The 23458-nt window shown below is 33.9% G+C and overlaps 1 protein-coding gene across 16 annotated transcripts; it reads left to right on the plus strand.

Moving 5' to 3' along the window:
* The first annotated feature begins 5644 nt into the window (after positions 1-5644).
* LOC106055073 (cytoplasmic dynein 1 intermediate chain 2-like) lies at positions 5645-23200 on the plus strand. 16 transcript variants are annotated; one of them, XM_056003671.1, is made up of 17 exons: positions 5645-5952; positions 8872-8953; positions 9090-9180; positions 9293-9417; positions 9898-9927; positions 13637-13660; positions 15114-15185; positions 17850-18014; positions 18804-18963; positions 19109-19208; positions 19603-19728; positions 19865-20011; positions 20416-20663; positions 21002-21146; positions 21392-21532; positions 22091-22216; positions 22518-23200. In XM_056003671.1, exons 1-17 carry the CDS (start codon positions 5860-5862, stop codon positions 22641-22643), a joined length of 2001 nt encoding a protein of 666 aa, XP_055859646.1. In that variant the 5' UTR covers positions 5645-5859; the 3' UTR covers positions 22644-23200. The 16 variants fall into 16 exon arrangements, with proteins under 16 accessions (XP_055859646.1, XP_055859648.1, XP_055859653.1 ...); XM_056003673.1 differs by having other exon boundaries at positions 17880-18014; XM_056003678.1 differs by lacking the exon at positions 15114-15185.
* The last annotated feature ends 258 nt before the right edge of the window (positions 23201-23458 follow it).

Below are 23458 nucleotides of genomic sequence, written 5' to 3' on the forward strand. Positions count from 1 at the left end.
TTTGTTTCAATTTAGAACGCCGACCTATAAAAGGGACTAATTCAGTTTATAGGCCTACCACCACTTCAGTCAAGTACAGTTTCTTTCCCTTGTTCGATATACCAAACAAAATAATTAATTACCAATAGTTAATTAACTAATTGTTTTGTTTTAAATTGATTCTTGAGTTGTCAGGTAAAAGAAATAATTGTGCGAAATGTCAGCTTGATCCGAGATTGGGTGTCGGAGAAATAAGGTGTACAAACCTTTTTACCAGACAGACAAGTGAGTTGGTATAAGCTTTGTAAAAACTGTTCCGGTTTTTACTTATTATTCAACGAGACTACATTAACGAATAATGCATATACCGAAGCCTAGTTTATTTCAATTGATTATTACGATACCTCTATTTAACATGTACCTTCGTGGAAACTAAAACCTTCTGGGTCGGTGGGCTCAAAAACCTAGACACGGATCTCGAAAACAACTCTAACGTTTTTCCGAGAAATTTGAATTTGGGAAAAGAATGACTAGCAAGACTAGCAAAATTCTAGTTTGACCGTTATAATTTTTCAAAGTATTAGAAAAAATAATTTGCATTTGGCTAGTATGAGAGACGACCGTATGCTATTAGATCATGGAATGGGTGCCTGAGTCAGCCAGGAAAACTAGTGATTTGGCAGAATTTAAGTGCATGCATAACATGCATGACTAGATGCATGACGCGTAGGACGTAATCATCTTCTTTTTTGAAGTAACGTCTGTATTGTATAAGATAAGGTAAGACAGTCTTTTTTTGGTGAGATGAAAGGTCCCCCACCCCTTTAAAGACCAGCTTTGGCACCAACTTGCTTTAACTAACATCAAAGAGAGAACTTAGCAGAAGGCGGATTCTGAATGAGACAGCTGGATGTTTCTTACAAAGGCCTCGGGATACACATTTGAGACCAAACGACTGGTGACTGGCGTTGTCACGTAGACGGCGAAAATAGAACCTAAATCAACCACCGCCGGACAACGGTTATGTCTGCACTAAGTGTGGCAAAATATGTAGGTCGCAGCTGGGTCAGCGTATCCACGTGAAATGCTGCACTTCTCATAAATCTTCGGACTCGAAAACAAGCCTTATTATTATTATTATTATTATTATTATTGTTTATAGAAATGACAATGATCTTTCCACTGATAGCCCGTTGGTTGATAGGGTTATATGTTGTGTTGTATGGGTTGTATCTCCCACAGCTATTCCAACCTTACCCTTTGGCGTATTACTTTAGTTAAATTGATTTTTTTTTTAAACTTTAAGAAATTCGAAAACTTTTTTTTTTGTTTACAAATAAAATAAAATAAATACATTTAACACATCTATATAGCTTTCAATTGTAACACACATTTATTACACGTCACACGTGGCTCTGTCTCACCCCCTCTAAATTTTCCCATTCAGACGCTATTATAATGGCCGGCCTTAGGCATAGGCAAACTAGGCAGCCACCTAGGGCCTCCGATTAGTGAGGGCCTCGCACAGTACTAAATTTAAAAAAAATGCGAAACACATAGGACTCTATGCTTACTAGTCTAACTATTGCGATAGGCCTATATGATTTCAGTAATTTGTCGATTTAGATATAGACAAATGCAGATTTTTAATACATTGCGTAATTTTAGTTTTTCGCTGTTTCTTTCTAATTTATTTTAAAATTTCATTTAGGGCCACCTAATTCACTTTTTTTTATAGCCTCCAATTATCCAAGGCTGGCCCAGCTTATATGCACTCATCTGAGATTGCCTAATCCTACTCAAAGTTACACACCGGTTGTTACACCATGCAAACACTTGACATACACAAATAATCCATAGCACCGTTCTTGTGAAGCTCCGATGTATATTATTTTCTCATTATTCTTGTATAAGACTAAGACTAAGACTGCTTTATTGATCCTTACGGAAATTTGTTGTGATTACAAGGACTCGTTTCTCGTATAAAGACAACACAACAGAAACATACACATAAATACAACAGACAACATAAAGAGTTCATTCAGCGACTACACACAGGTATCCTGGTGCATTTCATGTTCCCTGATCAATGAGTGGCGGTGATAGAGTCTGACCGAGTGAGGTACGAACGAGTTTTTGTACCGCTCCGTTCTTGTTTTGATTGACAGCAGTCGCCCACTTCGCGACGACCTGGCGTAGTTCTGATGGAGCGGGTGGCCGTTGTCTTCCAAGATTTTTTCGATTTTTTTCGATTTTAAACAAGCCTCTGTCATATCGCAGTTTCGAATCTACAATTTCATCAATTTCGTCATGGCTGTTAAAGATTTGTGATTTTAGGCTCATATAATATAGCAGTAGTTATATAGAATTAGGGGCCTACTCTTTTCAGGGTTCCACGAAAATTCCACGACAAATCGTTCACTCGATAGTAACATGGTTAACTTTGTTTACATTAAAACTTTTGTATCTACTATTTCCAAAAAAAAAATTGATTGCTAGAGATCTGAGTTTCTTTGTTATTTTTTTTTCACCGACATATTGTTTACAGACAAATCGTTTGTAACTCTTAAGGCAGGCAACTCAACGAAAGTAAAGGAGGTAATAATAAACGATGAATTTATTATAAGCCATCAACAAATAGTTAGTCCTGGACTTCCACTATAAAGTCAAAGGAGTAATGCCTTAAGTTGTAAGAGTCCTAATTAATACCAGAACAGCAAAACAGACCACCGACACACTTCCTAGTGTCGCACTCAGTCTTCCGAACACTTCACTAGTATCGCACAGGACAGAACTTAGCCACAGACTGTTCAGACTCCCATAATCTTAGCCGGATCCACAACAGTCCTTCTTGCTGTAGAATAAACATGTCTTCTAGTTGTGTTGAATGGCGCTCTGATGCGCACCATCAGTGTGGCTCGGGAGCGCAGTTACAACAATATATTGTTAACATTCTATATTCTCGTCGCGTGTTAAATTTGTTTACATTAAAACTTTTGTAGCTATTATTTGAAAAAAAAAAATTCGAGTTTCTTTTTTTTATTTGTTTGTTAATTCTTCGTTCATTCTTTACTTTATAGTGAAAATGTATAATAGGCATGTTAAGTTAGGTGAAAAACAAAACAAATATAAAAATAAAAACAATATGTTTAAAATACCCAAAGATAACATTAAAATAAAACTTTCACCAATGTTTTGCCAACACGTAGATGAATGTAAAAAACAATATTGTCAATGAACTATTTCTACTTTTATAAGTAACTAGTCGACCGGCGGCACTCATCTGCTATTTTGCAGGGCCGGTCTTAGGCCATTGCAACCTTTGTGGGCCCCGCACTTTCATAGAACCCGCGCTAATTCAAGGTGTATAAATTCTTAAATTAAACCATTTTATAACTTAAAACAGATTTCCCGCGCCCTCCTGTCAATTTACCAGGAGCTTCTGGAAATCTAACGAAATTGCAAAATATACGAAAAAGTCCTTAAAATATACGGAAATATATTGTCATTGTCATTTTGGGGTGTCATTCAACATGGAAAACGCCAATCCTACTCGCGATAAATAAAAAACGGCATTATGCAATACCCGTAATTGTGGAATCTGGTGAAAAAAGCTTCTCTCGCCTCAAACTAATGAAGAATTACTTGAGGTCAACAATTCTCAAAGATAGATTGAAACATTTGGTAATTCTTGCTATCTACGTAGGAAACAGAATTATTATGATATACTGTATGATTTGCTAAATGCAAGGCTCGTAAAATAATTCTGTAAGTAGTAAAGAATGAATAAAATGCATAGACGAATTTATTTTCTAATACAAACTCTTAAATTTCACTTATTATCCTCTTCCCTACTTAAACTTGGCCCAGCGAAATCCGTTTCGCATAGGGCCCCACAATGCGTTTCGCATAGGGCCCCACAATGGTTAAGTCCGGCCCTACTATTTAGTGACCTGTAAATATACATAGTAGATTACTTGTTCTCTTTCCATGACTTCTTGGTCACAATGGTTAAGTCCGGCGCTGCTATTTAGTGTTTGTAAAATGTTTGTTTGTAAAATGCTTTACATGTTTCGGATGTTCCTTCAGAGTTGAAGATAGTTTACTTCTTAGTCCAAACCTCCCGCAGGACGAAGGGGGATGGGAGCGGGCAGGGTTTGACAGTCCAGCGCGCAGCCATCCGTAGTGACGCGTGAATACTCACTTGTTCTCCCCCCTCTTGTTTTTTCGTGGTGTGACTATCCACAGAAATAAAAGAGAGATCTTTCCTTTACTTCTTCTTCTCGTCCAAACTCTTGAGGGAAGAAGAGAATTATATAAATAGATAGTTCCTTGTCGATAAAGTTTTATTTCTTCTAGAGTCGCCATGCTGTCTAGCACTCAACTAGGTGTTAACTAGAGTATCCAGCTGAATGGGTAGATAACAAAGTAGAGGGGTGGGGGCTACAGGTAGAGGAAGGCCCTAAAGAGTGTTAACCCTAACATGATGAAATAGGTATGTTAATTAAACATCTGGACCACTATTAAGAAGATAAGCAAATGTGGGTGGGGCGAGCAAGACTACATGACGGACACGGGTGTAAAAGAAGGCCTACATGATGAAAGTAAGAATGTTGCCTACAGTAAAGTGAGGGCCCATTTAAATTGTTCGGATAGCTTGTTGTAAGATTTCATTTTTTAAGTAGCATTTTCATCGCATACTGTCCTCATTAACAATAAAGAATTAATCAAAAAAAAAAATCAGATTTGTCCCGATCTCTAGCAATCAATTTGTTGGTTTTTTTTTTTTTTTTTTGAAATAATAGCTACAAAAGTTTTAATGTAAACACATTAAACAATATGTTACTATCCAGTGAACGATTTGTCTGTGAACAATATGTCGGTGAACGAATTGTCAGAGAACGCTTTTGTCTTGAACCAACTGTCGGTGAACACATTGTCAGTGAACAAGCTGTCTGTGAGCAAGTTGTCGGTGAACGATATGTCGGGTGAATGAATAGTGGTGTGAACGAATAGTCGGGTGAATGAAAAGTGAGCGATTTGTCGGTGAACGAAATGTCAGTGTCCCCCTTTTCAGGAATGTAGGCTATATATGTTTTCAGGGTATATGTCCTTGGGTGCTGGTGTTTTTAGTGTATGGTTGTATTAATATTAACAGATGTTCCTGTTTTTAGATGTTTTTGGAATATACATATTCTTTTGAAGAAGCTTTGCGTTGCCTAGGTAGAGTAATATACTAATATGACATCACAAGCAGGGTTAAGACACACACATTTCTGTGACACTTATAGGACTACACTCAAAATTCTTTTCAGGTAGGCCTACTCAGTCACACACACACACAGTTGTTCTCAGGTACTTACAGACATAAAATTCTCATGCGCTTTCATACACGATTTTTCTTAGGGTTAAAAGGTCAGTTCTTTCTCAGGCACTTACATTAAAGAGGGAGGTGCGGTGGTTGTGTGGTAAAGTGGTTGTCTTCCAAATCGGGGGTCCCGGGTTCGAATTCATTTTTAATTTCGGATCTTTAGGGCGCTTCTGAGTCTAAGGGTACCTGACCTTAGTAAGGCGATTGGTCATTGGGCTGGCTACATGTATATAGCTCCTCCTTCGTGCTTAGAACGTGAGTATGTTTCGGTATGTAGAGCAACCGGAAAGAATTATTACAATTAGGCGACTCGGGCTGAATGTTATGACTCACTTCGTACCTTTAGTTTATTGATGTCTATACGTCTATAGTCTAGACTTCTAGACCTATCCAGATCATAGATCTAGGCATTCTATGTCTATAGAATTGTAAATCTGGATAGATCTAGGTCCTAAAACTATATTAATGACACATTAACTGGTTCTTTTATGTTGTAGTTGTAGAAAAACATGGCAGATAGAAGAGCAGAGATTGCCAGGAAGAAAGCTCAAATCGAGCAACTTCGTAAAGAACGGAAAGAAAAAGAGATAGCAAAAAAAGAGGTAAGGCCTACTAAGGCAAGACTGACTGAAGACAACCAATCATTAATCATGAGTCCCAATAAAATCAATCGAGTAAGTGTCTAGATATAGCGTAACTCTACCGAAATCTACTATCTAGATTTACTAGTGAGACGTGAGTAAATGACTAAGCTAAGTCGCTAAGATGTAGATAATAATTCATATATAGTATATACGTATACAATAAATTCTTATGATTCTAGTCTAGGTCTAGAGCAGTGTTTCTCAAACTTTTTTGTCTGGCGGCACAGTAAAAAAACTACAAAAGTTTCACGGCACACCATGAAGAGCAACAGTTGTTTTATAATAAAAAGAAAAAAAAAGATTTTACCTCTTTTAAAGTTAAAGTATTACATTATTACATTTAATGTTAAGGGTGTGCCTGTTTTTGAGAGCAATTGTGATCTAATTGAGGCTCCAGAGTCAACAAACAAACTCACATTTCATCGTCTATTGTAAGAAGTCTCTCTCTTTTCTTAGACTTGATTTCAGTCAGTGCTCAAAATCCAAACTCACAAAACCATGAAGATGCAAATGGAAGAATTATTTTGAACTGATTGCAGGATATAACTTGTTGATTGGAATCCAAACACATCCAGGCTTTTCTCTGCAAAACTTGACTTAAGAACTGCATCGTTTTTTTAAATTTTTAATTCTCTGCTTCTTCAGTTGTCAAATTTGTAGCTTCATTGTTTCCTAATGGATAGCTGACCCATCCATACTCATTACTTCCAACTGTTGGAAAGTAATGCCACAATGCTGACTGCAAGTGTGTCAAAGTGTCCAGAATTTCGGGGGTGATTTCTTTAGTTGAAGCACATTCATTGTAAGTAGGAAAGCAGTCGAAGACCCTTTCGAGATCTTACTTTGCCACAAAGACAATTTTTCACCAAATGACTTCAGTTTTGAGGATGCAGTGATTTCCGATGGTCCTTGAAGACTTAAATTCAATGAATTTAATTTGTCAAATAAATCAGAGAGAAATGTCACCTTAACCCACCAGATCTCATCATGAATAGAAAATCCAAAGTCTTTTTTTTTCAGCCTCCAAGAATGAAATCAGCTCAGCCTTGAGTTGGACGGCGCGCTTTTACAGTTTTCCCCTGGAGAGCCAACGAACGTTGGTGTGATACAGGAGACATTTGTAGTCTGAATCCATTGCTTCACAGAGCAGAGAGAAAAGTCGGGATGCAAGTGGTCGAGATTTGATGAAGTTTACAACATCCATCACTTGATCCAGAGCAGACATCAAATCTTTTGGTAAAGATTTGAAGGCAAGAGCTTCTCTGTGGATCATGCAGTGAACAACTACTACATTTGGATTTTCTTGACGCACAAGAGTTTAGAATCCCTTCCTATTTCCCTGCATGGAAGGACAGCCATCGGTGCAAACGCTGACACAGTTTTTCCACTGTAGTTTGAAGAGCAAAATGTTTTCATTCACCACTTTGAATATATCTTGCCTTTGGTCGTAGTTGGTAAGTCTTTTCAAAATAAGAATTCGTTGACAAATTTTTCATCCTTTATGAATCGGCTAGCAGCTGGGCTTTGCCACTTATGTCTGTGGATTCATCAACTTGAAAAGACCACAGCAGAGACACTTCATCGTCAGTCCCGTCAAAGTGTTCGCAGATTTGATCTTGTAAATCTGACGATAAGTCTTCAATACTGCGCGAGATAGTATCATTTGACAAAGGAACTTTTTTAACTTTTTCAGCGGCATCCGGTCCAAGGATAGTTTCAACAACTATTGCTAAAGCTGGTGCAATGACTGATTCAGCCTCTGTGTGCCTTCGTGCGTTTTGCTAATAACTGAGCAACCTTATAACTTGCAATCAATCCCTTTTCTGGCAGCAATAGGTAGTTCGTAAGTGTCTTATCTTGTTTATTTTGCTGAGCCCTGATGTTTTCAAAGTATTCCTTTGGTTGCGCTTTTACAACTGGATGTTTTGTTTCCAAGTGTCTCTTCAATTCGCTTGGAACAAGCGCCTCATTCGATAGAGTTGCATTGCAGATCAGACAGAATGGCAATGGAGAATCTTCAGGTCCCGAAGATATGAAACCATATCCGATGTAATCTTCTTTGTACCTTCGTTTGGTTCGTTGCTTTTCATTTAACGCTTTCGCAGTTTCATTCTTGCTTACGTATTTCTCCATGGATAACAATGAATAAGGCTTATTGATAATTTGTTATTATTAGCATACACCTAACCAATTTACATGAAACACATCGCTTATTATTATCATTATCAATTCAAGAATTGCTGTGCGTCTGCTAAGGCGGCCAACATTTTATTCATTATAATAATATATGTATTGTGGACTATTCCATAACCTGAATAGCCAACATCCCTTTCCGTCATAATGGAGAGATCCACTACTATTACTGGTCGATGCAAGTGGAGATGTCATCGCAACGTAAAATAAAAATTTAATAGTAGGCACTAGGCAGACCTGTGTAACTCTGCATGTGTGGCGTTCTAAAAACTCCCGCGGCACACCTGCAAATCTTTGGCGGTACACTAGTGTGCCGCAGCACACAGTTTGAGAAACACTGGTCTAGAGTTAATAGACTAGAGTCGAGAGTAGAGTCTAGATCAGAATTCTAATGTCTACATGCTAAGTTGCTTCCTAGCAGAAATTTTGTTATATTATACTCTTTTCATGTTGTTTTTAACAATGTAGGCTTTATTAGTGTATTTTTTATTAAATTTTTATTGAACTACCTATCTAGTCTATACTAACAAATAAGTTCTAGCAGTGGTGTCACTATGATCTGTGTCACTCAGTGCTGTCAGCTCAGGGTGTCAACCCCCTTCCACCCCAACAATTTATGTCTCTAAATTTTTTAATTAAAACTATTGATGATGATAGATCTCTAAATTTTCTGTTTTATTTTAGGGACCAGTCAGACCTCAAGCGGCAACAGGTAGTCCTTCAGATCCTGATGCTCTCTTTCGAGATTTAGGAATACCTATCACAGGTAGCATAGAAGTTTGTTTTGTTAGACATCTTGTAATTCTTACACAGTACAATCAAAGCCTGTTATGATACACACAATTTAATCACAACGCTTCATGTCTTCATTAAAATGTAAACTTGTTTGTATTCTTCTTTAGAAACTCCAGCTCAACCAACAATTACTTCAAGTCTTTCTGCCCCAATTTCTGGACCAGATGACAGTTCTTCCTCGCCAGTTACAATATCCAGGTTTTAACATTAGATAGTAGCTAACTAGTGTGTTTCTATTTGATAGTAGCAGTCCATGTAGTTTCATTGTATTAGATAATCCAACTTTTGTGTGTCTATTTGATATAAATAGTCCACGCAGAAGAAATGTGCAGCTTTCCATCGTCAAAGTAAATGAAACAAACATTCCCCCAAAAGAAAATGTAGCCTACAGCAAAGAGACACAGACCATCAACCCTGAACCAATAGAGAAGGATGGTAAGTTTCAGTTAAACGTGTTTATCTTTATTTATATATAACATTTCTAATAGTTTATATTTATTGTTCCTTTTAGTTTTACCTTACAGTTAAAGTTTGCTCATTAAAATAAAATTTAAAAATCTATTCATTACTGGTATATATGCTTAATTGTTGGCTTTGGCTGGCATACAAATTCTTAGCTAGTTGTAAAAATGTGTTTTGTTATTAGAATGACTTTGTAGTTGGCTCAATGAACTTAATAGTAGAAGGCTCAGTGTCAATTAAATGTTAGCCAATAAAAACTCATTATTTTGTAATTCCTTCCATGAATTCTATGATTTGTAACAACGAACATATCTCTCTCCTGCTGTATTACTGCCAACTGTAGTTAGAACTTTTCATCAATAAGAAACACATTATTCTTAATTGTTATGTGTAGCTTTTAAAAAAAAAAAGTTGACCACAATGTTGATTTTGCTTTCTGAATTCACCCACTAGGACGGAGAAAACGATCTCATTCTCACGGAAGTGAGTAGTTTATAGGTGTGAATGTCTGTATGTGAGTGTGTCCCATTGCATTTGGAGCTCACTCTTGTGTTAATATAAAGATGGTAAAGGTTTGTTTAGAAAAGTTGTTTGTTTTTTCAAAACGAATCTTGAATTCATCGTTAAATGAGAATGTAAATGAAAAAAAGATTAAACCAATTTCTTTCATTTTGAAGCTTAAAAAGATCAGTGTTTCGAGTTAACATCAGTGCTTTAGCCATTTGTGACAGTTTTATTACTACTCCAAGTGTTGTAAATAGTAGTAGTATTCTAAAAATAGATCTGTTTGTGTATAGTATTTTTGTGTACATTTCTCTCATTCTGTCAGGTTGAATGGCTATGTGTTTTACGTTTCAGCACTTTGATGTACAGTGTAGGCTTAATGTGCTCGCTGCTTTGTTAGTTCTACTCAAAATAGCATAGGCCCAAATTTCAGCCTTCATTTTAAATGAAATGGAAATGATCTTTTATTTCAACAGAAACAAAACACCACATTAATCTAACATGACAAACACAATCTTAACGTTAAAATATTTTCAAAAATAACTTTCACTTGTGCCTGTGCTGTTGTTTTATGTCATATCTTAATGTGGTTATTTCTGTTATTATTTTTTCCTTGTGTTTGAATGTAGGATTTTATTTGTTTCCTGTTCTTCTTATACCTTTTGCACATTTTATTTACTCTCTCGGTGAGCAAGAGATTGGCATTACACTTGACATATTTATAGACTAGGTTTAAAGAGGTTCTCTGTAAATAAATCTCTATGTAAGCAAATGTCTTTCTGTTATGCATCATATTGTTAGCAGCACTTTTGGGATCACAAGCTATTCATAATTTTCCACTGAAGTGGGCTCCCTAAAAACAATCTAGTTGTTCCCTGAACAGTTACTTTCTTAGTTGTGACCTTTGCACTGGCCCAGTTACTTGGGATAGATAGCCAATGATGCAATACTTTAGAAAGTTGTTTAGCTCTTACTATAGTCAATTCTGGTTAAGTGGATCCTCAACATGGTCAGTTGTAGTTAATTGGATCCCCAATGGTACACACACAATCTATTAAAGTCCTAATAACCAACTAGTCTAATTATAAAAACATGCCTTATATTTATAAAAACATGATACACTGGGAGTGTGAAGTATGAAATGTCATTATGATTTTGTTGTTTAGTACAATTATTTGTACTTTGGTGGCTTACACACTTAATTAATTAAAAAAATAAATGTACAAATTATTAAAATTTATTTACTGCAAACATTTTATAGAATTCTAAAGTTTGAATTACCTTACCAGTGTGATTGGACACTTCTTTTGAACAAACAAAATGTAAATAAAATTCTATATAAATAGCTGTTAGGCTTTTGGAAACATTTTGGTCCATTTCATCCCACACTCATGACTTACAACTTATTAGCTCATCCCACACTCATTGCGACTTACAACTCATTAGCTCATCCCGCACTCATTGTGACTTACAACTTATTAGCTCATCAACTATACTCATTGTGACTTACAACCTATTAGCTCATCAACTTTCTTCTGCAATGTTCAACAACTTTGGCAGCATTATAATGTGTAAGTTTATAGTAGCAATGAAGAATTGAAAATCTTTCAAATGTTCTACTTGTCTGTGTTGATTTATTTACATTTCAAAGCATCATTAAGTCTATTTGGTCTAGTCCAATTAATCTGTGATCCCATTGAGTGGATCCAAGTGTAGAACATGAGAAAACAAGTTTGACATTCTTTTAATTACATGTGAGACCAGTGCTTTTTTTGTGACGGTACACACTGGTATGGCGTACTGGGACCTTTTTTCAATGTGCGGAAAAATTTATTATTTCTTTTCTTGTATTTTAACATTTATTGTTAATTTATTAGTAGTTAAAAGTTAGGCAATCTATCATTGAGTATTATTAGTAGTTAAAAGTTAGGCAATCTATCATTGAGTTCCGGCGTCTGTGTGAGACTATGAACTGATAAGGCTGCAACTGATTTAATGAAGCAGGATTAGTGTCAGGATGTCTTCTTCTGGTTACTAGTCATGCTTATATACTGTTTTGATCTAGTGCTAATTTGGAAAAGTTCAGAAAATTGGTCAATGTGCTAATAGCACTAACATCACAAAAAGCCCAACAAAAGAGGTGACTTTTTCCATTTGTAGGACTTTCAGGCTAGCTGTTACAAAATTTTTTGACATAGGATTTGTTAGAATCATTAATGATCAAAACCGACCTTTTTTTTTTTAGCAGTCCCACTTTATTTATAGATTTAAATATGTTAAAACAAGTTTAGCTAATTAACATTGGCTATTGATCTCAAAGGTTTACTAAATCTCTTGGTAATTAGATCTAAAAACATTCTAGATATTTTTTGCATTTGTGCCAGTCTTATTTATGTCCAGGTTATAGTTTCAGCATTCAATCCTTGGCCTGAACTATATATTTGAAAGTTCCAGTTTTAAATTGAGGAAGACCAATTTATTTATATTTTTAATACTTGACTAACTTTAACTTTATGTCAAAAAATGTTGTTGAATAGAACAAACATACAATTTTTTGTTGTGTTTCTAAATAAACAACTATGAACAATATTTTAAAACATTATCAAGCTGTTTTATTTGCCTAATATAATTGATCTTTAATTAAAAACAACCAAAAAAAAAGACCTTTTATATTTGTTTTTATGCTCAACACATACTTATTCTATAGTCAGCTGTCGTCTGGTGGCACATATTTAGTTACTGTTGTGGGGTGCTTAGTCTTTGATTCTTTCAGAAATTCTCCACCAATTGAATCATTTGTGAAACGTTTTTGATACATTCATAGCACTGAAAGCATGCAATTTTTTTTTTAATGGTGCATGAACACATTTGTTTATCAGAAACTAGGAGTTGTTCAAATATTGGGGAAATAAACTGTGTAAATATTTAAACATTGGAAATAATATGATCTTATTTCCAAGATAACTGAATATTTAAGAAAAAAAAAATGACATGTTAAAACAAAGTTGCAATTTTATGTTCATTAATAGTTGTTTTTTTTTGTGTACAATAATATAAACTGCTTATTAATAAAAAAAAAATGAATATAATTTTAATCTGTTTGAATTGTTATGTTAAGAAAAGTAAATCCTTATTTTTTAAAAAGTTATAAGCTGGTTTAGTTGTATAAACTTGTAATGCCAAGTAATGGATCATCTTGTGTGAGTATTGGGGCTCAAAATAAAAATGTTCCATTGGATCATATGATTCCCTTTCAATGTGCTGAAGAACTTTAAAAGTTAAACTCTTGTGACAGAAACAATGTTTTATTTTTCTGTTTGTCTTGTTCTGTTTTTTCTATATTATTAATTCTATTTTAAAGGGATTTGCACCTGTCCATTTAGAAGAGAAAAAATTAAATATATACCATTAAGTCACCATTTAGTATTTTGTTTTTTAAAAATAAAATTAAGCAATTAAAAAATCATTAACAATTTAAAAATATTTTTTTTTTTGTAATCAAGAAATTAGAGTTCAGAGCTGGCATTCAAATATTTTAAAATGAAGTTCCAACTGCAGCGGCTAAATGTTTATTGCACAACAAACCTGTTATGCATTTTTATTTCAATCGTTAAAATGCATAATACATGATCTAGGTAGATTTATATACTAATATTTGGCATGTCGCCATTCTATCTCTGCCCTCAAGGCCGAGGACCATGGGACTACTACGGTAAGTTGGGAGTCATGCTGCAGGCGGCACAGGGAGCTAGATGTTACATCCTTCCGCTTTTCTTTTTCGATCTCTAGATAGCTAACCCACAGTGTTGACATTTTGTTTTATTTACTTTTTTTTTCTTTCTGGTTGTTGTGTTTGTCTCTGTATCTTGTGCTAAATGGTGATTTTTTTTTTTTTTTACATATTTCTTAGTCTCTCTATAAAGAAAAAAAATTGTTTTAACCATTTTTTGTGGGGCTTATAAAGCTTTAGCTATTTGACTAGACAGGTGGACTGGATTTCTGTATTGCTATTGTCATGTGACATACTTGAAAAACCATGTAATGGAACAATAAATGCACCATCTCTTGTTGAATCTATGAACTGATGTTTTCATGATGTTACTCATATTAATTTGAAGCATTCTGTTAACTTATATTTTTTCTTTTTTTTTCTGTGATCTGATTGTTATACAAAGCATGCATTGACAAGTGAAAGAAAAAAAAAGACTAAAGCCATACTGTCTTTCACTTGTGAACATCCTAACCTACCCTTTAGTCTTAGAAATATCCACTTTTAGGTATTGGATTATTAGTATTTTATTGCAGCCAGCTTATAATTATTAAAAGTTTAAAAACAAATTCGAACCAAAAGCGTAATAAAGATTTGTAAACAATTAGTAGATTAGCGGTACTAAATAAATAACTACTCAATAATTTCCAGAAAATAATTTTGTTTTGTCTATTTGATTGTGCTACAAAGTGCATGCACATGCTCTAAGCACGGGAACACTGTTAGATTGTCCATTGGCATGGTAGCCACACTGCTTTTTTTTTTTTTTTTTAACATACTAGAATTGTGTTTTTTTTATTTTATTTTACACCCATTTAAGTATACACTTTTTAGGTTTAGCTGTGCTATGAACAATGGTCCTTTTACTTTTGGCCAGTTTGGCCTCTGGATTAAAAAAATAGCCACATTATATCAGTGGGGATCTGCATTGTAAAGAGATTTTACTAGCTTAAAGCTAATATTAATATCCATATGCCAACTTAGTTTATGAATTTGTTGAATGTCCCTTTTTTTTTTGTTGCTATTAGTGATTCCTTGAATGTTTGGCTTTGTTAATATTTTCATATTTATTTTTGGCTGTGTATTTTTTAATATCATTTTATGCACTGACATTTGCTTTTAAAGAAAATTGGTTTAATGCTTTTCATTAAAAAAATGTAGCTTTTTTTTTTGGTCATAATTAGGCATATCTGTCATTTTTTGTATTTATCAGATTTCCAATTTAATTAAGTCCTATGAGATTTTAAATTTAAATTGTAGTTAACATTTGAAGTATTTTAGTTTAGAGAAAAAACAAAAGTCCAGGATAAATTTGTTTCTTTTTCTATTTAATATGTTGCCATTTTCTTGGACTGATTTAATCTTTGGATTGCCCTGTGCCCCCATCTTACCTTAGGCTTTGGGTCCCCTAAATTTGTTCATCCTCATATGGAATGGGACGATGAGTTTTTTGATGATTTGGAAGAAGGTATGGTGAATGGTGGCATTGTTGTCTTTCATTATTACACCTTCTGTTTTGTGTTGTTTTTTTTTCTAATCTCATGTTGTGCTACAGGCCTGCTTCTGAACTTAAAAAAAAAAAATAAACTAGTTGTAAAACATAACTTAAAAAAAACAAAACTAACATGGTAGTTTGAGAAGATTTTAACAGATATTATAGTTTATACAACTTATTTTTGAAAGGCTGCATGCAGTGGGATACCCATGTTATTCCTACTTTGGCCTATGTTTTCTGTAAAGCTGAAATTTAATTATTCTCACTAGATCACACAAAAATGAGCTATTAAAAAGATCTATACATTCTTAAAATGTAACATTAATTTTTTGTAGTTTTCTGAGCAGCAGGTCTATTTGAAATTCCTTGTTGTCATATTATTAATAGTATTTATTATCTTTTATTTTTCTTTAACCTGAAATGTGTGGGGCTAATCTTTAAAAGAACTTTTCCCCATTTTTTTTTTTTTTTAAATTCATAAAGATTTTTTATATGTAAAATTATATACATTTCACGTGCATACCTATTATCTGTATTTCCTTGTTTGTAGATTCTTTAACACATTAGTTTGTTAGAGAGTGTGGGTTATATTCTGTTTGATGATTGAATATTATTTATGCATAAACAGAACACCATTTTTCTCTATTCTCAAAGAAAAGTAAATCTTTCAATTTGTTAACACTAGTTTATTTTTCTATAAACTTTAGAACCAGGTTTTACAGACATTAATTGAATTAATTGAAAAAAACAAACAAAAAGAAGAAGAAGAAGAAGATAATCCACAACTTGTGCCATTATGTTGGACTTGTGAATGCATGATTCTTTAAAGTAGCATTAGTTTTAGTTTATCTCATTTCCTCTTTCTATGTAAGTCTCTCAGTGTTGATTTATTGGGCCCTTATCATTAAAGAGTTTTGTGTGTGGCTTGTTTTGGAAAATATTTCTTTTGTTTATTAAAAAAGATATTTATATTTATAAAAGTTAATATATATCAAATACAAATTTTATTTTTTTTAATGGCTGCATCTTGCGTGTTATTTGCCCTTGCTTTATTTTTTGTGGCTAGACTCCTTTGTTTGATAAAAAAACCAAACATAAATAATTGGTACATTTAAAAAGGCAGATGTCAAAATTTATGTCATAGATAAATGTACTAAGTTTTGTTAATCTTTAAACGTAATTTTAAAAAGTATTTAAAAAAAATGGAGAAGAAAACACTAGAAAAACAAAACTCCCCATAAAACTCAATTAGTGCTGAAACAGAAAGTTTTAATTTTAAACTCATGGTAAAAATGCAGACTCCTTTAACATCAGTGTGACTTTTGCTGTTCAGGCCTGAGATGGTGCATTTACTGAACTATATTTTTTTTTTCTAGTCACTGTACTACTTTTGTTGATATTTTCATTGGTCATTTTCATTGCTGTCTTGTTGCTGCGCAATATTTGTTTGATTTTTTTTTTACTCTTTTATCATGTCTAAGTGTTGAGCAGTAGACAGAGAAATGAGTTTTTTGCCTGCATTCTTGAATGTTTTCTAGTCCCAATATCTAATGGTCATATTCTGACTTGAAATGATTCTGTTTCCTTAGTCAGCAGATTAATATTTGATACTTTCTAGAACAGGATTATTTGCTGCTATCAATTTAATTGAATGATTATTACTTAAATTGTTGAATTTTTACATTAATGCACTTCTTTTTTTTTTTTTTTTTTTTTGGTACAAGGGATTCATTATAATTTTAATTCTTTGACTATCAGTATTACAGAAGATCTGCAGAGTTTTTTTTACAAATTATTTAAATAAAACTCACTTTAAAATTGGACATTTTTATTGTGACAAGTTAGTTTCAAATTTTATTTAGTAAGCATTAAGTGTCATAAACATCACAAAATCAGAATTAAATAATAATTTTTATTAATTGCGGCTTTTCTATTTATCGGTTTATATAAAAGCAGAGGGAGTTAAATGTTTTTAGACATAATTTAGCTTTAAAACTTGTAAACATTTTTCTCACTAAAAATAATAATTCTTGATAGAATAAGAGCCTCTTATAACCTTAACTTGGTTTTATTCTGTCACTCTCATACATTAGTAGATAAGCAAAGATTATTCTATTGGCCACAAGTACCTTTTGGAAATAGGAATTCAATTGTTTGACCTCATGTTACAAAAGTACCATTTAGTGTTTACTGATTTGTATCTGCAGTTACAAAACTTTTATTAATTGATTCAAACTTGTAATACATTTCATTTGACATAAGGGTAAATGGCGCCTTTCCACTAGTTTGCCAAATCTACAGTTATATTAGGGATTAGTTTGAGCCCATTTTAGGCTTCCTCATGCTCTCACGCTGAATTAAGTTGGAAAAAAAAAAAAAAAAAAAAGTTTTTGGATAAAATGCTGGCTACTCAGAAATTGAGACTTGGTAAAAATCTTCCTCATCTTAAATCTCAAAGGGGCATTTGGAATTGATATCTAGAAGTTATAAAAAGTTACCCAATACATCCATGATCATAGAACTCTAGTATTATATTTAAAGTATTTACTATTGGAGTATAACACAACATAGTTGATTTGTTTGTTGAATGTAAATCTCAAGTTATTGAGCAGCCTTTGGGAATTATTAACATGATAGTTTTGGTTTATGACAATGCTGACCACACAGATGATGACACAGATTCCTTGGATGTTAGTGCTGATGCCCCTCATGGCCATCAAATGGCCCATCGCATGCCTCGAGTTGAGATGGTGGCACCACCAAGTTCAGAAGAAGAAAAGAAAGAGGAAAAACCCCCAGCAAGTAGGTCTACATGTTAATTTTTTTCCCTTAAATCCTAAGATACAAATGAATGCTACAGTTTACAATGGCTGCCTGGTCATGCGGTTTGCGCGCTGGACTGTCGTTCAGATTTATCAATGGTTTCTGGTTCAAACCCTGCCCGCTCCCATCCCCCGCCGTCCTGCGGGAGGTTTGGACTAGGAAATAACCTATCTTCAACTCTGAAGGAACATCCGAAACATGTAAAACATTTTACAATAGTGTGGAACCTTTGACAATTTTCTTAATCAGTAACAAAAGTAGGAAAAAAATGAATGATAGAAGAAAAAAATTTAGTCCAGATGTATGTGCTTACATTATAACTGTCGCTCTGATGTAATTTGTATTAGTTTTAGTAGGTACTTAAACTGGATTGATAACAAAGCAACTAGTTCTTGCCTACCTGTTTCTTTTGCCCTCCACTTTTTATTTTCCAAACTGTAGTATCACCAAAAATGCCCTTTTTGTTTTTTTTATCTTTTCAATTTTTTTATAATGTGCTTAGATAATGTTAAAGTTTATAAAAACATAAATACTTGATTTATAACCTGTACATTTCAACTTAACTTGAAGATTTGTCAACAAGGATTTCTCAGCATAGTCCTAAAAGGGTGAAGTAATCAACGAAACAATATACTGTTTGATAAATTGTTGATCAGTACTCAGTTACCTTTTGAACTGTTTCTAAACTGTAAATGTAACAAAAGAATTTGAAAATAATTGTGTGTGTGTGTGAGAGCTATTGCCATGTGTTGAATGTTTTTAATTCAGTTCTTGAGCTGAGTGAAGAGGAGAAGAAACAGATCATCATGTCTGAGGAGTATCAGCTGAGTGTTTCCAGGGCTGCCAGGGTCATGCAGCGCATGCTGGCACTGAATGACACTGGTCTCACCATCGACTACAGCGGGGCTGACATGGATGGCAAAGATGAGTATGTATCGTTCTATCGTTGAACATTTGTTAATAAACTTTTTTAAAGTAGATTCAAGCAAACAGTTAAACAAGTTCTTTTGTGGCATTGAATAGTATTTTTAAAAGTTTTTATCTACCAATCTGTACAATTCTGTCCTTAACAGTGACAGTCTAGCTGGGGAGAGATTAAAATTACAGTTGGAGTTTTTTGATGAGAAGTGGTCTAAGCGCAGAACTATCACAGGAATGGATTGGTCACCTCAGGTATTGTCTCTTTTACATTTTTGTCATTATGGCAATATAGATTCATTAACTTTCTTGAACTTAACATTTGTACTTGTTACAGTTTCGACTTAAACACTAGGATTGCCAGACAAAAGTTTTTTAGTTAACTTTTCTGGGTTTTCACATGAAACTTAATGTATGCCTGATTCAACATTGATAAAAGCCTTTGTTTTCTTCTGATGTTTACACATCACTCTTATAGCTTTGCAAGTGTTGGTTTGGAAATTTAGAAAAAGGAATTTAAGAATTTGACTTTTTGTTTAAATTAGAATGGAATATTATGACATTGACATTAACTATTCCAATATAAAATTAGTTGTTTCCATAAACACTACATTTATTTTGTTACTTTTGTGTGTGTGGCTATTCATAGTATCCTGAGCTCTTGTTGGCTTCCTACAATGCCAATGAAGATGCACCTAATGACCCTGATGGAGTTGCTCTCATCTGGAATCTGAAGTTCAAAAACATGGATCCTGAATATATATTTCACTGTCAGGTCAGTATCTTTAAAATACTAACATTAGAGAAAGTTGGGTCAGTTTTAAACCCTTACATTAATGAAATTCTTTCTTCAATAATTGACTTTATAGAACAGTGTTGGATAAATGAATGTGTTTCTCTTTTCCTTTCAGTCTTCCGTCATGTCAACATGCTTTGCACAGTTTCACCCCAACTTAGTTATCGGGGGAACATATTCTGGTCGCATTGTCCTCTGGGACAACAGAGTCAACAAAAGGACACCTGTGCAGCGTACACCTTTATCTGCCACATCACATACGGTAAAATTTGTGTAACTTATTTTTTCAGTTTAATGAATTCTTAAAATGCTAATTGGCCCTAACTGGGAGAAATGGTGTCTAAAAACAGAAGCTTTCAATTAAAGGTCTGGGTAAACAAAGTTAAGGTGACTGGAATTGAAGGCAGTAATAAATACTAGAGGAATAAGAGGGTTGTGATGCTTAAGAAAATTATGCTGTCATGTTTTCAGTAAAACTTTTCATTTTGACTAGATAGGAATAAAGAAACTCCCACAACTTCTTAAAAGTTATATGCTCAATATTTCTCTTGTTGCAAATGAAAGAAATATTTGCCTTTTAATAAACATATTAAAATTAAATATTTTAAAAACTGTTTAATGATTAAAGAATATGTATGTATATTTGAAATAAATTGTTACGAGCAGCATCCAGTCTACTGTGTGAATGTGGTCGGTACCCAAAATGCCCACAACTTGATCAGCGTGTCAACTGATGGTAAACTCTGCTCCTGGAGTTTGGATATGTTATCACAGCCCCAAGACAGTATGGAGCTCCAGAGCAAGCAGAACAAATCTGTGGCTGCCACCTGCTTCAGTTTCCTGTCTGGAGATGCCAACAATTTCATTGTGGGTTCAGAAGAATGCATAACATACTCTGCTTGCAGGCATGGAAGGTGAGTGTATATTTCTGTTGTTCAGTGGTACTCATGTTGTGTCTTTGATTTTAGCTGCATGCCACATCATTATCAGAATACCAAGTCAGGTCTGTGTGTGTGGTGGAAAGGGTTAATGGTTAAACAAGGTGTCCGACTAAGTATCATTTAAGATCTTAGGATAATTATGTAATTTGGAGTCTCCTATGTCATTCCTTTTTTTTCTTCTGTATTTTACAGGACATTTACTTAGTTCTAATTTTTTAAAAGAAAATATTATTAATGATTTGATAACAATTCCTTCGTACCACACCCGGATTTTCATTCCTTTAAAGGGATAATATCATGTTTTTTCCCAGTAAAGCCGGTATAAATGATGCCTTTGAAGGTCACCAAGGTCCCATCACCAGCATAGATACACATAAAGTTCCAGGACAGATTGATTTCTCACCATATTTCCTAACATCATCTTTTGATTGGACTATCAAACTGTGGAGCATTAAGGTATTCATTATGCTTTTATTATTTTTGTTAAATTCCTAGTCAATTGTTTGCATTAATAAGCTAGTTAGTTTTTAAAAATATGTTTTTTTGTTGTATACAATATTTTTTGGTTAAAATTTCATGATATTGTGAAAGTAAAGTCATGATATTGGGGAAAAATGTCATGATCTTGAGAAAGTAATGACTGAGAAAAAAGGTCTCATGTTATTGTGCCATCTAAATGTTGAACTCAATCTTTTTAACAGCAACCTTATTACATCCACTCCTTTGAAGACAACAATGACTATGTGTATGATGTCAGGTGGTCTCCCATTCACCCAGCGCTGTTTGCCAGTGTGGATGGAGAGGGACGTTTGGATTTATGGAATCTTAACAGTGAAACTGAGGTAAATGATATGGTTTATTTCTAAATGTTCATATAGAAAAAGATGAGAACTTGTATAGATCCCTGGTGGACGTCTTTGCCTTAGATGGGACAAAATATATAGGTTTCAACTTGGTCTTCGTAATCCTTTTTTTTTTTTTTTGGACTTTCAATGCCTTATTAATATTAAGGTAATTTTAAAGTGTGCCTATGATGTCATAGGGTTGGGCATTTTAAGGTGAGAATTTACTCTGGATGTTCTCTGATCCAAATTGTCCTATTGTTTAAAACAAAAAAGATTATAAAAGAAATGTTGGTGGAGACTGCAGTTTGTTCCTAAACCCGCCCCTGAAGCATAGCTGACTTCTGTGGGAAAAGTAAAGCTGGTGGCTCACTCTGTTCTCAATACTGGAAAATGCCTATCGAAAGAACTTTGAAGAAGAGCTTTTCAATGGTTCACATCAGTTATTGGAAAGTTTAAAAAAAAAAGATAGACATGTACCTTGATATAGTTGCATGATGATACTTGTTAATAAGACTGAGATAAGGAATAGTAAATCTAGGATTTTATCCCCCTCAGGTCCCCACTGCCAGCATAACAGTTGATGGCCGTCCAGCCCTGAACCAGCTGAGATGGCACCAGACTGGACACCATATTGGTGTTGGAGATAATAATGGACGTATTCATGTGTATGATGTCGGAGAGGTGAGCCTATTTCAAGTTTTCATATAGGACAGTTATAAAATATCCATAGACTGTATTCATTCTAGTTATAAATAGTAAATGCTTTAAATAAACACTGATTTAGCCGGCACTAAAATCTATAACTCTGCATTTCTAGAGCCTGGTTGGTATAAATACATACTGTTTGATATACTGATATGAATACCGTTTGATATACTGATATGATATAGATACATACTGTTGATATTTAATGCTTAAAAAAAATACTTTTTTAGCCAGGAGCAAAATAACTAGATTCACTAAGAATTATTTCTGTTTACAGCACATTGCTAACCCAAGGTCAGATGAATGGTCCAACTTTGTACACACCCAACAAGAGTTAAAACAGCATGCTGCAGAAAGAGAAGAGGATTCATCACTGGCTGGTTCTGGAGCGCCTCTAAGATAGATCTTTATTTTTAAAAATGTAGCTTTATTTATCCAATTCGAATGTTCCTGGACATGGGCTGTGTAGAGATTTTCACCCTTTAAGTAGACTTTTCCCCCCTTTTTTTTAAATTAAGAAAACATTTTCTTGTCATGTTGCGTGATTAAAGCTGCTATGTTTGGTGGTTTTCTTGTTAAGTTAAGCTTTTATTGACCTTGGATAGTTGTAAGTGCAATATCGTATATTGATAGATGAAGTATGAAATCTGTTAACATATATGTCTGTTTGTATTGTGCTATTGTGAACAAAGTATAGTGATAAGTCACACACTATGTAATCGCTTGACCTATTGTTTCAGGTATTTTCATAACACACAAAGAAAACTTGTACAAATATTTTAGTTACCTCTACTTTGTTGCAAAATATATAAATGCTGCATAAAAATTTCATTGGCTATGAATAGTCCTTTGACTCCAATATTTTCGGACTTGTAAATTTTTTGTTTTACTAATTTAGTTTCCCTAAGACAAAATTGTAAACATAAAAATTAAAAATACATTACGTTGCTTATTTATCAATGACATGGTTTTATTTTAGTTTTTTTTTTAATCTTAAAATTTTTTTGATAAATATTTATTGAAGGGTCTGTGGTAGTTCTCTTTTTGCCTACAAGGTCTTCATTTGCTATTGAGTCTAAGTTAAATCCAATTAGGAGGCTGATAATTTTAAATTCAAGCTGACTTACGTTTCACAATTTCCAGTCAGGCAGCAATAAAATCTTACAGAAAGACCCATCCTACATAAATGCACAGTGGTTCAAAGCATCAGAAATAATT

The sequence above is a fragment of the Biomphalaria glabrata genome, chromosome 11 (genome assembly GCF_947242115.1).
Source record: "Biomphalaria glabrata chromosome 11, xgBioGlab47.1, whole genome shotgun sequence".
NCBI classification, from domain to species: Eukaryota; Metazoa; Mollusca; class Gastropoda; family Planorbidae; genus Biomphalaria; species Biomphalaria glabrata.